This window comes from Fulmarus glacialis, unplaced genomic scaffold (genome assembly GCF_000690835.1).
Source record: "Fulmarus glacialis isolate BGI_N327 unplaced genomic scaffold, ASM69083v1 scaffold18927, whole genome shotgun sequence".
NCBI lineage: Eukaryota > Metazoa > Chordata > Aves > Procellariiformes > Procellariidae > Fulmarus > Fulmarus glacialis.
Genome location: NW_009224069.1, coordinates 18,364 through 35,653, shown reverse-complemented (window position 1 = coordinate 35,653; position 17,290 = coordinate 18,364). Strand labels below are relative to the sequence as shown.

The following is a 17,290-nucleotide window of genomic DNA, read 5'->3' as shown; positions in this document are numbered from 1 at the left end:
AGCAGGATAAATTCAGTCCCACCAGAGGAGACAATCTCATTTTGAACTCTCTGTGGAAAGAGCTACAGCAAACCAGAGCTGAACTGAAGGCATCGCAGAGATGGGCAGCTCAGCACTTACTGCCAGCAGGTAAGTCCACGTGCGCTATGCTTTACTGGAGAGCTCTCTTTGGTGGGCCTGTCCAAACGGACATCCTACAAACAGCCCTCTTAAGCACCTTCCTCTGCATATGACTCCAAAGCAGTCTTACGAACAGCACAGCAGCTTTGAGCAGTCTGTACATACAGGGAGGAAACCCATTAACTGTTCTCGAAAAAGAGGCGCTGAGCTTTTCAAATGTGGGATCAAAGAAGGGTTTAATCAAAGTCCTAAAACAGGGCAAAGCTAGCTAGGATCCCACCTCCTGCAGGCTCTCCCAGATCAAAACAGATGCCAGAGAACAGCAAACGTATTTTAAACATACAAATTATGTTCTCTCACCTTTTACCTTCCCAGCTGGTAACTCCTACGCATATGCACTAGTCACTGAGCTCTCCTGTTCTCTTCGTGCATGTACCCACTCCTTTCTCTTCCTAAACTAAATGTTGTCTCCTCACCAACTCCAACTGCCCAAGAGCAGAGCCAGATCCGAGGACATGCTGCTGATGTCAACCAGCTAAGCACGCTTCCCGCAGCAGGGAGGGCACATTCACTGCATGCAACTGTCAGGACAGAATATTTCCTCAAGCACGGAAAAATTAGTAACACTGTGGTATTGTTGGTTTTCTTTTTTTTCCCCTTCCAAAATGTTTGCATTGGTCAGCAAGTGAGGTGGCCATAGAAAGATGAGCTCATATCTCAAATTTCATGTCAGTTTTTCTGTGCACTATAATATGACACCCAAAAAGCAGCTACAGCAACTTGGGCATGGCAGAGCAGACCCCCATCTATTTAAAGTGTGGGTGCAAAATTGCTACATGCACAATATAACTACGTTGAATATAACTCTGCCTACCAGATAGCTATAACTGCATGTCTTCTAAATGTTGACATGTCTTTAATGACAGTGTTTTTCACAAATGTTAGTTACTGCACCTTAAAAACCTCACAGAAATCGACACTCGCAGCATCCCGCTGGTGTGTGTGAATAGGAAGTTAGGGGTGCAGTTACCCCAGCCTTGCCAGCGACCCTCAGCAACACCACCAGCGTGAGCTCTAACACAGGTGAGCAAGAAGGATCACTTCTTGTAACTGCTAAAGCAAAGGCAACAACTTACACAAGCCTATTACAATACAAACGCAATATAACAATAGTTTACATCAAAGCGTTTTACAGTCTAACACGACTCTATCCTTTCATGGATTCAGCTTTATAAATAAATTGCTTTTACTCCTTTAATTATCGCAACACTTTAGTAATCTTTGTGTACTGATCTTACAGCATATTCCTTTTTTCCCAAACACATGAATCTTGCCTTCCAGAAAGCATGATCTCATTCTTTATCTCTCTCCTGTAACTCAGCCAGCCTCGCAGTCAGTTACGCTGCACTAGGTGAGAGTAAAAAAAACTTGATCAGCATTAAGGATCTCAGTGTCATTAGTCAAAATCCAGATTATTTCCACTAGTTCCTACATGGTTTTATATTAAATGTTCTTATTTTTTTAATTTAGAAGATATGTTTTAAGTACTTCCACTGCCTCTCTCTGGAAATTTTTTTTCAAGGGAATTTTTAGCAACTGACTTTAATTTCTCACATCTTGAATTACTGCCAGCCATACTCTTGAGGGATTTTCTAATCACACTTTTTGTTCTTCAGTGAGGCTGGTTTTAATTTTGTTTAGGCCTTGATAATAAAGCCTGAAAGCTTGCTAATTAAAAGCTCTTTCACAATAGTGTTCCTAAGAAGCATTTTAAGGAGTATCACCAACAGTTGCTCGCTGCTCCTGCCCCTCCTCAAAAAGGCCAACGAAGAAATGTAAAATCTGCTCAAAGTTGAAAGGAAGCAGTCTATGAAATAACACAGCAGCGCAATCCTGGAGGACACAAAGAGTCCTTCATTCACCAAAGCAGAAATTTCCACACACATTTTAGATCCTCTAGCTTGTTTAAACAGGAAATGAACCAGCTTAATTGTAGAAGGGGGCTGCTTTTTCCCCTATGTTGCTTAGAATATTAAATTATATACAACTAGGGAACAGTACATAGAATACCAAAAATGGCTTGGGTTTAGTGATCATCAGTTACTTTCCTAAGTTTCATAAATATCTGTTAGTGCTTTTAACTAATGTAATTTCTATTATCAACATATTTATTAATTGGAGATGAGAGACGAACTGTTTTAAAAATCTCTGTCGTCTTATACATTTCCCACGCTTAACCAGTGCACATGAAAGTTACTGACTGATAGGCCTAAAGGCAGGGTCAGAAAAGGGAGTCATTATAATAAACAAACACACATCTCAGCATGCTTCTGCCAATGCTCCCTGCGCCTGCTTTTCGGTAGCCCCTGTCCCCTTCTCCTCTGCTACCCGGTTATCCACGGGACAACCGCAGGACACTGCCTAACTGCTCGTGACACAACTACCCAGTGGCTCTGCTCCTCCAGCCACAGCAGCAGTCTCGCACCACTATCCCAGGAACGGCATGGTATCTAAACCCGCCGTTTGATAGATCACTGAACCCATCCCCTCACCATAACGTTGCTGTTTTCATCACTCCACACTGAAAAAGAACACAGAGGCTAAAACAAGATCTAAATGAAACAGAGAGAGGACTACCCGACAAAATTACCTAATGTAAAGAGCTAATTTCTCTAAGTGAGCCAGCAAAAGAGAAGCTCTCCTAGGAGGCACGCCAGAGCAGAAGGCACCTGCCCATGGGGAAGCCCAGCTTCCCAAGGCAAGCACCAGGGCAGACAGGCAGCATTAAACCTAAATGTCACTTTGAATGGCACAGGACTATACAATACACTACTTTTGCAACGAGGGAAGAGCCAGGCCTTGTTCCTGCAGCCTGATTAGCCCCTAGACCCATTGCCATGGTGTTTGGCAAATTCATTCATCAGATCTGACAGCTTCTTCAAAGTATCCTACGTCCCGCTGGATAAGCTGAGCTCTCAGATCCCTTTGAGAAGCCCAGGAGCGAGCATACGTCAAGGGTCCTAACTGTGCATGTACAAATAGACCAGTTTTTATTTACCTAACAATCTTTCTAACTTTTTCAGGGTGTGAAACAGCTATTCTATTCCCCATGCGTTCGAAAAAGATATTTGGGAGCGTTCACCCAACTGCTGGAATGACCCTTCACTCCTTTACTGCTTGTATCTGGATCAAGGTGACTGAGGCTTTGGACAAAACTATTGTCTTCTCCTATGGAACCAAGTTAAATCCATATGAAATCCAGCTTTATCTCAGCCGGGAGTCTGCAGTGCTTGTTGTTGGCGGTGACCAGCACAAGTTGGCTGTCAAAAATGTAGTTGTTCCTGGGAAGTGGATCCATCTCTGCAGCACCTGGAGCTCGGAGAATGGATCCGCATCTCTGTGGGTGAAGGGAGAGCTCGCAGCCACGGCCTCAGACATTGCCGATGCTCACACCGTTCCAGATGGAGGGATTTTGCAGATCGGTCAAGAAAAGAACGGCTGCTGCGTTGGAGGTGGATTTGACGAAGCTTTAGCCTTCTCCGGAAAATTAACTGGCTTTAACATGTGGGACAGAGTGCTCAGTGCCAAAGAGATAGCAGCGCAGAGCGGAGAAGATGCGTGCAGTATCAGGGGCAACATCATCGGGTGGGGAGTCACAGAAGTTTTGCCATACGGAGGAGCCCAGTACGTTTCTTAAATTCTGGCGAGGTAGTTTCTGAAGCAGAGAACGTATTTCATGAAGAGCTGAACGCCAACAGGTACAAATAAACAGAGCCGTAGGAGCCCACGTCTCTCGAATTCCCAAGGAAGATTAGCATTGCAAGTTTACAAAATGAGGTACTGTGGAGACGGGAATTGATCTCTGCCTGCTGTTTTGGCAAAACACTGAAAAAAACCCACATCAAGGTGTGACATTGGAAAAGCTGTTCCTGAGGTCAGATGACTGCTGTCTCTCTAGCATAGTGTTTTCTGTAAAGTGCCACTGTGGACATTTCGGAGTCAAATGGTGCTCCTGGCATCCCTGCTGAAGCAAACACATCAGGTATCCAGCTGACCAGTCTTTGTATAACAGACATAAGGCTGCGCATCTTCCCGGCTCCTCCAGTCATTGGTTTTTATAGTGCTAATGTGAATTGTACAGAGGAACCACATAAGCCAAGAAATGTGTTGTTTATTAATCGTTGTTAGTAATTTCTAGACTATAACAAAACTAGCTCCTTGTTTAAAGCATTATTTATGCCATGGATTGACCTAACATATAAAAGTAATATTCCCCATCATAATCTGATGTTACATTTTGAGAAAATGCAGCTGTATTATATTGTAAATTGACTTTGTAATAATTTTATTGAAATTATTTTTGTAAAGTTGTTCTATAAATAAAGATACTTTACTAAACTAAAATTTTCCATGCTTCTCATGAACTGAAACTCTGAAAGCAAGTACTAATTGGGAATTTTTCCACGTTTTGAACCACACAGTTTTAGCTGCTAATAGAAAAAGAACATAAATATCAGCATCTAATACAGAGACCCTCAGAGGACCGAAATCCAAGCATTAGCCAGAGACGGCTTTAAAGGCCCATCATGATAACAATCCCTCTTGTGAATGCTGCCATGTGCAAGGATCTGCCACTCTAGGAGTTATCCCATGTGAACATGGTCGCTTGTACAGAAGAGACACTTTGACATACTGACACACGTGTGTTGACCTGAGGCTGTGCTAGCATGGCACTTGGAGGCAGAAGGAAGGATTGGTTTTGAGACATCCCCAAATAAAAATCAATCAGTACCCTATGCATAATGCTGGGCATCCAAGAAGGACATACTCAGTTTTAAGATACATTTAGGTATCCAAAGTAACCAACTTGTTTGGCAGCGGCTTTCTCTCACATTCGCAAGCTTATCCAAAATCCAATAAAAACATAGGGCTGGATACAGTGCATTAGAAGCAGATGCAGAGAGTCAAGACGCTGGTGGTGATTTGCGTGTAGAAAACAGAGCAGAAGTAGACAATGATGAATAGTTATTCGCTGGATATGTAACCATTTATGACAAGAACGATTATTCACTACCTGTTGAAGCCTCTGAACAAGTTATCATGGAGAATGCCTTATTCAAAGCAATTCTTATTTCCACTGGAAGCAGCCCACCCTTCTGCTCTATTCACATGTTTCTCTTTCTCATTCTCTACAGATGTCCTAAAAATGCACTCTGAAAAGTTTCTTGACATGTTGCTGCTATAGCTTATTCCTGAATATGACGCAGCTAACAGATCCTTCCTTCCACGATACAAAAGTTGTAAGAAAAAGCTATGACAAGGTAATCTCCACTTTACTATGCCATTCAAGGGGGTTGTGCTTCATAGCTAAAGTTGTATGATCTACTCCAAAGTTTTGGCAACACTGTTTATTTAAGGTAAAAATAACTGCTCCGATTGCTGGAATTTCTCCTATTACCCTGCAATAAAAATGTATCTAAATTATAAATGTTTAGTAGTAAGCACGACAAAAATCCCTTACTAAATAATATCTGCAAATAACCTTAACTACAGAACAATGAAATATTACCTCTGTTCATCTGCTGTCAGCCAGAAAACAGTTCTTCAGGGTTAAGAAAAACACTTGAGGTCCCAACATTGTGCAAGGGCAAAACCGCTCTCAAATCCTCTTTCCATACAGTGCCCTCCATTAAATGAAAACAAATGTCCGTGAAATGCAGCAGAAAAAGCAAAATCCTCAAAAAGATTACCAGAAGTCCTTCCTGGCTCCTTTTCTTACTGTACCTCATACCTGAAATGCTTTGTCTTGGAAGTAGTCTTTTCCTATCTCTGTTCTGGTTTGGCAGATGACCAAATGCAAAGCCATTCCTTTCATTCTCGCTGACTCAGCTAGAAAACTCTCCTCTTTCCAATTGCTTTGCTCTTCCTTTATCACCTCTGTGGACCAGCAAAGCTTTCCCACAGTCTAGTCCCCTCCTGCCCAGCACCACAAGTCACCTCCATCAGCACGCTTCTCTCTTTTCTTCCTAGCTTAACTGTATTTTTCTTTGTCCACAGTTACTTCGCCTGTTTGGAAAACACTAAGTAAATAGTATTTTGGGGGAGTCTGGGCTCCAAATACAGAAAAGCCACTGCGATCCTGCTCTTGCACTGCAATCATAGGAATGAAGGAGCAAGCACAAGAACATGCATGCCTGAGTACGTTGCTGAGCCCAGTTCTGCTCTCTAACAAGCCACTGCTGAATGCAACGTCCACATCCTTTGCCCGAGCTCCTCTGGAAGGTGGAGCAGCCGTGGGACACTCAGATTACAGCAGCGACTGCAGGGTAGTTTTGCTGCTGTCCCCTGGAAACAGGAATAAATCTGCCTGATCCCTTATGCTGATGGAAGTTGTCAGCCCAGGGCCTGTCAGCATCGCGGGCACGGTACAGACATTTGCATGTTTAGAAGCTGAGTTCACACTGGAACAGAGTAGTTAAAAACTCTTTCTAAAGAGCTCTTTTTTAGCTAATAAGATAAGAAACTGATTATGCAGCCAAACAGTTGCCCCAAGTAATCAAAAAATCCAGTTAGCTCTCAAACACTCGCAGGCAACGGGCCAAAGTCTGCTATCAGTCTCACTGGTGCCATTAGGCTGAGCCCCGTCTGTGCAGCACCACAAGGCCCTTTGTCTCCGCACTGCTTTGTAAATCCATCCTTAGCAGCTTACCCTCTTGCTTCCCTTCTCCCTTCAGCAAACACTCAGTCTTTAAGCACGGTTCTTAGCCTGCTGCAAACCAACCTTTTCATGCCTGAAATACAAATTATGTACAGTGCAATTAAGCCAGTATGCAAAACAGAGCACTTTGCTTATTCAGAGTGCCCTCTTCCAGCCTGGAATTTCCAAATCTGATGTCCACAGCAACATCTGCTGGTAGAATAACATAAATACACAAAAACGAGCAGGAGCAGTCACGATGAAACCTTCAGTTGTGGGTGTTAATCACTTTTCCTAAACCTATGACTATACCATAAAACCTGTTTCGCTTTATTTCTTTCTGTTAATAGCACTGCATTACAAGTGGTAATGCACAACGTGAACACATAAATACTAATGTCACAGGTCTTAAAAGAATTATCCATTGGCTTTGTAAGTTGTTAGCAATATTCTGTTCTTGGACTCTACTCAAGTATTATCACATAGCTCATACATATTTATCATTTATCATATTTATCACACATTTGTCCTTAAACAAAGCAGACAGAAATATGCAAACTCTTACCATATCTTAATGACAAAATTACTTTCTAGTTTAGCTATCCGTCCATAAAACGCCCAAAAATAACTACACTCCATTTACATTTTTTAATAAATACAGAACACACACATTTAATTTGAGGGCTTAACATCTTCATAACAATGTTCTTGGAATAATTAGACAGCTCTTGCTACTTATTGCTATTATCCGTACTTGAAGAAAAACAAACAGTTATTTTGCTACTGCGGTAGCACTGTATTGCAACAAATACTGTGAACTTTACTACTTCAGCTAAATCGGACTTCCTTTTGTAGAGGTATGAATATTTTTGGCTTTTTAAACCACAAAAGTAAAATGCACAGAGTTTAGCAACAATATTCTCTGTAAAGCTAATAACGTAGACAAAATTAAAGAACCACTATAAAGATTTTATATCTTACATCTGACTATTTTGTCACAGAATGGGATTCGTTTCATCCCCATTTATATTTTGGAGTATTGCCAATGACACTAATAGAAAGGGTCAGAGCCCAGTAACTAGTGTCTCATATCATGGCTTATGATTTGAAGTCCATTAGTACGGTATACTAACAAGTACAGACGTATTTCTTGCCCTATGGGTCATCCAGTCTATAATGAAACTTCCATAGTCAACAAGGTTCAGTAAATTCACGTATTCTTGAAAGGTCTTCCTTGATATAGTCTGCAATTAGATTATGTCTAACATGTTTTATCACATGTTTATAGATATGTCCATATGTATGCTTTATACATACATGCCTCATACATGTTTTTACTTATAAAGTGTTTGTTTGTATATATGCCTAATACAGCCTAACTAATCTAACGGTGGGCATGCTGCAGGACTAAATCCAAAATCTCAGTGTGTTCCTACCTTGAAGGACACTTCTGACAATGGTGTCTGTGTGATCAGCCAGCAGATCCGCTTTAGCGATTGCAGCCAAGGATAAATAACTTGACATGTTCCTGCACAGTTCCTTATTGCCCCTCTGAAGAAATTTCACCGCCACTGGGACAGCTAAGGCCATTACTGGAGGTCGATTGTAATTCTGTAAAAACATGAAAAACCACTGAAAAATAAGCAGCTGAAAAAAAATGATTAAAATAAAGTCTCATGCTGATCAGAGTAGAAAAACAAAAATCAAAACGGGGAAAAAAAAGCAAAAAACATGTCAAGAAAGGTTATGTTTTGGTAACACCACTGAAGGCAGACTTCAAAGAAGGAGCGAATAAGGAAATTTAAAAGTACTGCACCAGGAGATGCTAATAACGCACCTATTTTTATCTTCTGCAAGAGGAGAAAACACGATATCAAGTGCACTAGTTAAATGTTAACTGCTGTAACATTTCTAACAAGACATTTTGTGTTTGGTGCTCTCAGAGAAGACAGCAGAAGCTGTATGCATCATCCACACAGGATAGGTAATTTTCATCCCAAAGCATAGGCAACACCTCAGAGCAGTCACTCACGCTGCTGACTGGTAAATATTGCTCCCTGAAGTAAGAGGCACATTGCTGCCTGTCATTCCTGCGTCGTGGTGACCTGCCCCACTCCGATGTCCAGCCCCAAGCAGGGCAGCCCAATGTGCAGGCACAGAGTCAAGGCTCAGGGAAGCTTAATTTCAAGCGTGGGTAAATCCTCCCCAGCACAAGTCACAGTTTCCCTCATCTAAACCAAAGTGTGTTACTACTCTGAGTTTTGGCCTATCTTTGTGCTGGCAGGGACCACGTGAAGAAAGGACTCCCCTGTTCCCAGAACAGGATCTCATGCTAAGCTGGGACTAAATCAAAGGCAAACTGGTCAAATGAGGAAAAGAGTATGCATGAGTAAGTGTACTGGGAGACTTGCTTACAGGGTAATAGCTTTAGTATTGATCATCAGTTTTCCGCTAATAATAATTTAGATTTCCTTTCTTAAACTCCAGTCAATTTCTCTGTACGTAGGAGTCAACTGAAATTTTTCAAGACAGCTAACTTCTGCACTCAAAATGGCACCAAGCTTCAGTGATCTCAGGGGTATCTGCACAAACGCTTAAGTTTTGACATTAAGTTCAGTAAAGGTTTTCTGCAACTATTTGTATACATGAAATTGTGTGCACAGACTATACACATCTATTGCCCATTAAGTTCCCATATATAACTGCCCTTGAAACTAGCAGGATGTATTTATGTGTAACTGAGGACCTACATTCTGTCTGGAGCCTCCTTAATCAGTGCTTTTCTCTCATCTTCACTCAGTTTTGAACATCTCTTTGAAACTGGAGTACATCATTGTTTTTGAAAATAATCCTGCAATATGATTATATTTAATTAGCGTCTGAAATCACAGGCAACTACTGGAACCCAGATGTTTCGGAAAGCAATAAAATAGTGCAAAGAAAGGCAGTCCAGACTTAACACATGCTCATTCTGGAGTAGCACTGAAAAAAATAAATTTAGACCTGAGAAAAACCAAATCTATTATTCCATATACCCTGATACGCTGCTTCCTAGGCTAGCTCTGCCTCCATCAGCAGTAACTGCCTTTGCCGTTAGCCTCACGGAGAGCAGGACTGACCCTAATTAAGGCTGCATCGTGCTACTCAACCAATGCAAAAGAGGCAAGTTTAACCAGCTATGAGGATTTTTCCTTGCAACAGAGACCTGCCAAGCAGTGGAGTGCTGCAGCCGCTCTGGGACAGTCCCTTTCTGCCAGCCCCTAAGGAAGAAGGGGCTGCAGCAACTCCTGGGTGTCAAGATAGTTCATTGTGGCAACTGCCATATGACCAAAACCCGTGTCTTTCATGAGAAAAGCCCTTAAAATGAATAGAGCTTTATGCAGCAGCATGTTTAAATCAACATAATGCCTCATTATATTTGGCTGAGAGACACTACTGAGTAGGAGCCAAACTCTGCCTCCAAGTTATACTCTAGGACTCCACGCAGAAAGAACAGGAAGATAAGTTTTGGCCCTCTGACTATGATTTAAAAGATCTAAGAAAATTCCAAAGAACAACTTTTTTTTCCTACAATAAAGATAAAATACTTAGTTAAGAAAAGGTTTGAATTCAGATGGAAGGAGAAAGGTTTCATTTGTCCCATTATAAGTATCAGGGCACGAATGCACACTTACAAAAATGTGAAGGTGACAATGAAAAACAGGTTTCAATAATATGATATAGTGATGTTTGCAAACCTAGAGGACCTCCCTGGTGCTAATATCAACAGCAAGTTGCTGCGAGATTCAACCCAGCTGTCAGATATTCATTACTACTTCACCTATCCCTCACTTTTGTATAAAAACACATTTTATGCCTTCTTTCTTTTTTTTATGCAAAGGAACTTGCTGATAACAGTTCTGTTTCAGGGAGCAGTAAATGTACTTTCATAACTTCCTCATTTCATTTCAGTGAACTCGTTTCTTGAAGTAATCTGCCACACAGTGCAATCCCTAAAACATCTGGATATGAGCTAGCTTGATTTAGGCACACAGTTGTCAACAGCACAAACTGAAAGCTTAGACAAGCCATTGCACACTTTAGTATTCTCTCGAAATATGACTTCTAAAGTACTGCAAAAACAAAATATGATTTTACAGTGTACATTCTCTCGTCTGGAAAGTTTAACCTGTGCTGCTACCAGTATCCAAATCCAGTTACTGTCTCATGTCCAGGGACACAAGACAGAAAAGGAGATTAGGCAACACCTCCAGGAACGCGTTGCCTATCAGAAAGCATGGTCCCTACCAAAGCCAGTCATTCACAGAGAAAGGCAGAGGGGACACAACCCCCTGCTATACCACTGACCTTCACAGGATGTGTACTGTGCCCTGTGCTGGGGTGCAGCTTATGGATCACGGCTCAGGGATGCCAGCACAGTGCAGAAGAAATCTTGCTAAGCCTCATCCATAGTCTTGACCAAATGCCTGGATAGACTAAACCTCTATGCTTCCCGAACCAAAATCAACAAGAACCTGGGCTTCAGAAAAGGAGTTTTTTTCCTTCTTCTAACATTTTGCTATAATATACTTTTTTGTGTGTCTTCAGAGTGACAGACCAGGGGTAAACAGAACTGACCATTGTAAAGTAAAATTTCACTGAAGCATTGATGTTATTTTTTCTGAAACACTTTCTTTTAGACTTCAAACACTTTCAGCCAAACTAGATGAGGAATCTCAATAAGCCTATGGAACAATATATCTTACGAAGGGCTAAGCGGTACCTTTCATGGGACAGTGTCATACTTCTGCCACTATCGCTTGAATTTTTATAATGAAAGAACAAAAAAAACCCCACATCTGATTTTAGAGGCAGAGGTAAAGAAAGCAACTATGAAACAGCAGACATACTGCAAACATCACCCCAGAGTAGTCTGTCTAGAAAGGCACTTCACAGCAACTGTTTCGCCATCTGACATGGAGCTGGTCCCCATGCATTGTACCCACAGCTGAAACTCTGGAAACAACCCTGATTTCTGCTTCCAGTTAGATAACTGTGCACATAGGTTTCTCTATGGGTCTCTCCAGTGTATTATATTGTTTTCCCAACAAGGAATGATATTGCCTGCAGTCCTGGCTAAAAAAAAAAAAAAAAAAAAAAAAAAAAACACCCAAAAAAGCACTTGTTTGAGACAAACATTCCAAAAAAAAAAAAAAAAAAAAAAAAAAAAGACAACCCCCCCCCAAAAAAAACCAAAAAACCCCACCCACCCCAAACAAAACCAAAAAAACCTGCCAAACTCACCCTGATTTAATACCAGATTCCCCCTTCCCTTCCAGTGGCTTTTCACCCTCAGCTTACTTACTTAGAAAGCCTTGGAATAGCCCATTCCTATCCCCAAAAGGCTGCTATATACTAAGATGTCATCTTTTTAGTCTTGCATTCACAGGAAGCAATAGTTCATAGACTACTGAGTTCAAACCGGACCCAATTTCAGCTGTTCTTCTAGCAAATGTTTTTGGGACTTAAATACTTTTTCAGTCTTCTTGTTGCTGCCTCTAACATTTAGCAAAATATTCTAAGAAATTATTCCAACACTCCTGGCCAGAGCATAATTTCTTTCTAGTCCTCTATTTAAAGTAGTAGCAATCAGATTTTAGTTCAGAAGTCAGTTTTCTGTGTTGTATCTCAGCTTTTACAACCAAAATGTTACAGGAGACCCTTCTTACTGACAGCATATCTAACGACCTAAATTGCATGTTATTAAACTCTTCTTGGCATTTTGCTGCCTTCCAGAATTATTTGAAAGAATAACCTCCCCCCGATATTAAATGCTTTCAAATTAATCTTTCTTTAACCACAGAAAATGATAGTCCTATGTCTCCCACTTTAATACTTACATGAAACACAAATACTTAGAATTAATGGAGCATTAAGATAATGAAATCTGGCACTAAACAGTCAAGACATTTCTAAAGATAAGGAAGCTGCCAAAACTTTTGATTCACTGCAACAGATGCCATATGCATGTAACAATATACATCAACAATTGGGGTCATATTCTTGGTTTTAAACAAATGCAACCACTCCCATGCACCCTCCAAAACCAAAGTACAACTGCATTTTAAAAGATAAAACCAAATAGCCAACGAATGCATTACACTCCCTTGCTTTCAGCTCAGTCTTACCTGCAAGATACAGCTCATGATATCGGATGCAATTTTCGCATGTGGTGTGTCCTCATCTTTTCCAGAAGGCTTCAGGTTGTGTTCTAGACACGACTCCCAGAGAGCCACGAGGGCTTTCCCGTGCTTTTCTATGGACGCCGTCTCCCTGATGGCAGTGGTGATGCGAGTGATGCAGATTTCCACCACAGCCTGGTCATTGTCATTGATCTGGTAGTCCTGGTTCAAATGAAAAGACATCTGCCAATGAATGCCCATCCTTTTCAAGGACCCCACAAAATTAGCCTGAAGACATGAAGTTTTTGTAACTGTTCAGTGTCCATTTTCTCACTTCCACCTTTACAACGAACACTTAGTGTGATTAAACACAGAAATTAGTCATCCCACAGACAATTCACTATTTTAAGTCTTAATTCTCATTATTGTAAAGGCATAGATTATGGTATCAAATGATTTTTAGCAGTCTGTCTTGAAGCATGGCCTTCTTGACCAGGGCTTGCAGCTGCACACCTTAGAACCACCCACACAGGTCTCCTCCCATAACCATCCTAAAACTGAAACTGGAATTGTTATATCCACAATATATGTAGCCAAATGCAGGATCCCAAATATTTCACATCATGTCAAGTTCCTGATGAAAACACAGTTAGTTTCAATTAGTATCAAAGTAACATGAATAAAAGTTAATTAAATAGGCTTTATCACAAAATCCTGTAATCCCCTGTAGTTGCTGACACAGATGGCACGTGAATATGAAACAGCAGCATTTCACCATAACTTAAAAGACCCAGAATACACAATCACCATCCCTTGGTCTAACGTATGCTATTCCACCCTAAAAAGTAATGAAGATAAAAGACAGACTGAAGTATCAGCGAAAAGTCTTTTTTTTTGCTAGATAAAGCACGGCCATTTTTAAAGGGCTGGAGCCAAGTTCAGCACTAGCTTGCAGAAGCGCAGCTCCAGAGTTAGCTCTGGGATCTCTGCGCTGCCGCATGGTATGACAGCGTATCACAGGCAGATGATATGACATTTGGGTCTGTCTCAAAGCAATTCTCTTCCTTTAATCACAAGCTTTGCTTCGCGTGACAGAAAAATCCATGCACTTACTAAAAAAAGAAAACACACTTACACTTTTTCTTATGTATAAGATTACCTATTGATAAAGGGGTGATCAAGTTACCAGCCACTGGCTGGGATGGCAGAAGAGCAAACCCCTGGCGAGAGTCACGGTCGCTGGCTGTGCATGGACATGAAGAGCAGAGCGGTCCTGTCCACACTGCTGTGAAACTCCTCACATTTGGGGAAAAACACATGTCAACTCCAGACTGCTCGGACAGCGGGAACAGGGCAGCGCTGGAGCAGCTCCCCGATCTCCAGAGCCCTCTGGTGGGAATCGCCCTCAGCAGCTCGGAGGCAGAGGATGGCTCTGCTTAATGCAGACTGGTGTGTTTGTAAAAACATTTTGTAGTGAATTCAGGCATTTTCTCTCAAAAAGTATATTGGGGGAATTTGTGTAAAATTCCTGGTAATCTGCAGTTAGGTAAGTGGAAGTACAACACAAGCAGCAGAGGCAATGGCCAAAATAACTTAATGTTCTGAAAGACTGTGCAAATGTAATTGCTGTCAAAGAAACGACCAAAGAAATGACCAGTGTACAGTGGCTGTCCTGATGGATGAGTCCATTCTTGTTACAACTGGCAACACCGTGATCAATGCTCTGAGAGTCAGAGGTTTGCACATTGCCAAAACTGATTTCTAAAAACCACATGCTATATGTAGTGCCAGAAAAGTGCAGTTGTGAGACTATGTATGTGTTGCTAATTGAATATCCTCAGGCTCAAAAAAGATTTTCCCTTCCCTTCAGCAGACTGGAAGCAGGAAGGATAAAGAGCTTTTTTTTTTTTTTGGACACCACTTTTGAAGAGTTTACCAAAAGCCATGAAATCATTCAGAACACTTTCTGCCACAAACAGAATACACACTATACACACAGTGTACCTGTAATCTCCTGTTGATCTTTAATATGCCTTATATAAATATTTAATAAAAATTACAATAAAGATGAACTTGAAATATCTTTAAAGGAAATCCAGCTAGCGGGAACTGGATTTGGTTACCACATTTTAAAATCTTACACTTTGCTCGGTACTCTTGAGTTTTTTAAGAAATTTAAATTGTTTATGTCCCTGTCTTTAATATGTTATTTATACAATACATTTAATCTCAAAAAATTATTAAGGACAGTGTTTCACTTACCGCAGATGAACTAATTATTCTTATTTGTTCAAGAGCTTCTGAGAGGCTTCCTTCGATTTCAGCATCCTCTAACGAGAAAAGATCCCCTGCACGTGAAAGGTCCTTTTGTGCCAAAACCAGCCCAAACAGATGATGCATGGCTGCGTTCACTGCCACTCAGCCAGGCCTCTGCATGCACCATGTGCATGAACGACTCAGATGAGGACAGAATGGAAACAAACCTGTGGACTAGCAATCAATTTAATATGAAGAATAAATCTGGGCATATTTCAAGACTTCCTTGGCCCCAATCTAAAAGGTGAAAAAAGAGAAAAAAAAGGGGTGAAAATTAGGAAACGCATTGACTGTCATATTCCAGTTCAGCAAAGATTTTTAAATGGTGTATGTAAGCGGCATACAGGATCCCCTGATGCTGTAAGCATATATCATGAACTGCATGTTGAAGGACCTTTTGTCCTCAAACACTAAATAGCTTAAAATTAGCTAAACAATACATAACTTCTAATAAACAAAACCAAGTTTTTTTCATTTCAATGCATTTCACCCAAGCAGGATGGTGACTGGACTAACTGAGAAGGATTACAAACTGCCTTTCTGTGGTCAGTAGCAGCGTAGAGCTAGAGGCGGTGGGTGAAGCCACTTCATTTGTTTTCTGGGTTGTTGTGTCTAGGCTCCAGAAATACACTATTAGCAAGATTGAGAAGATAATGAGTTTTGTTTAGAAAAACAGTCAGTTTTGTTGCCAAAATGATCCCTGCAATCTTTTCAACTCATGCAAAATAAACACTTGGCTGGGCTGAAACTATGCACTTCTCTGCAGCTGGGGAATTTAACAGAAGCTGAGCCAAGTGGGGCCGGGCTCGGCACCATGCACACAACTTATGAAAGAGGACAGTCCTGCACTTGTGTTTAAAGCATCCACAGAGGAGACAACATTTGCCTTAATTATAGGAGAAGTTTGGTTTTTCCACATTTCAGAAGTGCTATTTGTTATTTCAAGACTGCCAGGACTTGCCTTGTGCTGATGGTTCCTCTCTGCTCGTACACTTTTGAAGTGAGGGTCTTCATGGCCCACCTCAGTGCACAGGAGAAAGGAACTGCTGTTGCACAGAATCCCTCAAGCCCAGAACATCCCACAGCGCTTGGATACCCTCCTTGGTCTTCGCCAAGGCAGGTACAAATCCATGCAGGCAGAAAATGTATGTCCTCGAGTCTTCCAAGGGTCTCCCTGATGGCCCTACCAGTAGGGACAGACAAGTGCAGTCCCTCTTCCCTCAGCTCCCGATTGTACTGCACTTCTTCCATCCTTTCCCACCAACACTATTCACGATGACAAAGAAACCCAGCAAGCCACATTTTCTCAGCCCCAAAGAACACCTCTAAGTGTGGGGCCCTTCATGGGCTGCTAGCACTTCAGGCAGAACTGTGAGGGAAGTAGGGCAGTGGAACAGCCTGCTATTCAAGACCCTGCTGAGAAAGGGGTGAACCACACAGAGGACATTCACTGACACACGCACTGAGCTTCTGCCAGCCAAAGGGGACACAAAGACACATAACGCCATGGCTGAATAAGTTCAGATGCACATGAAAGGAGAGGTTACAAATGGGAATATCTCTGTGCCTCTGCACAGCTCACCCCAAACAAGCTCTGCTCGATGGTCACTTCAAGCTCCCTTTAGCTTTAACTGCATCTGGGTTGGACACTTTTTATTACTTAATCATTCTTACTCTTTCAACACCAACATCTTCCACATTACCAATATTTTCTCCATAATGAAGTGTGTGGAGATAAATACAGCATCATTCAGAGAAACTGCAGAGTAGGCTGCTGTTAGTTGCTGTTTTGTGAATCAAAATGTCTTTCTGAATTGAAGTAAACATACCTGAATGTAAAGGACATACATATAATATATGTGTATATATGTATATCCTTTACAATTAGGTATGCAACAATCTAAACCAAGTTTCAGCTTAGCCACTAGTGGCTGTCTTCGCAGGAATACAACAGATACACAACTATCTAGCTGACGAAATTACATCATTAAGGTAG

The 17,290-nt window shown here is 41.4% G+C and overlaps 2 protein-coding genes across 2 annotated transcripts in view; one reads left to right on the top strand and one right to left on the bottom strand.

The window, feature by feature from the left end:
• PTX3 (pentraxin 3, long) overlaps positions 1-3,817 on the top strand; it is a 4,779-nt gene extending 962 nt beyond the window's left edge. The window contains exons 2-3 of the mRNA XM_009582043.1: positions 1-129; positions 3,204-3,817. The exon at positions 1-129 is cut by the window's left edge and continues 417 nt beyond it. Coding sequence (XP_009580338.1) covers positions 1-129; positions 3,204-3,817 — 743 coding nt within the window. The remainder of the gene's footprint in view (positions 130-3,203) is intronic.
• Positions 1-15,378, bottom strand: part of VEPH1 (ventricular zone expressed PH domain-containing 1) — a gene marked incomplete at its 3' end in the record, with an annotated part of 59,531 nt that extends 44,153 nt beyond the window's left edge. Inside the window, exons 1-3 of the mRNA XM_009582044.1 lie at positions 15,241-15,378; positions 12,985-13,200; positions 8,254-8,428 (exon numbers count right to left, since the gene is read on the bottom strand). Of these exons, the coding sequence (XP_009580339.1) occupies positions 8,254-8,428; positions 12,985-13,200; positions 15,241-15,378 (529 nt within the window). The remainder of the gene's footprint in view (positions 1-8,253; positions 8,429-12,984; positions 13,201-15,240) is intronic.
• Between the last annotated feature and the right edge of the window lie 1,912 nt (positions 15,379-17,290).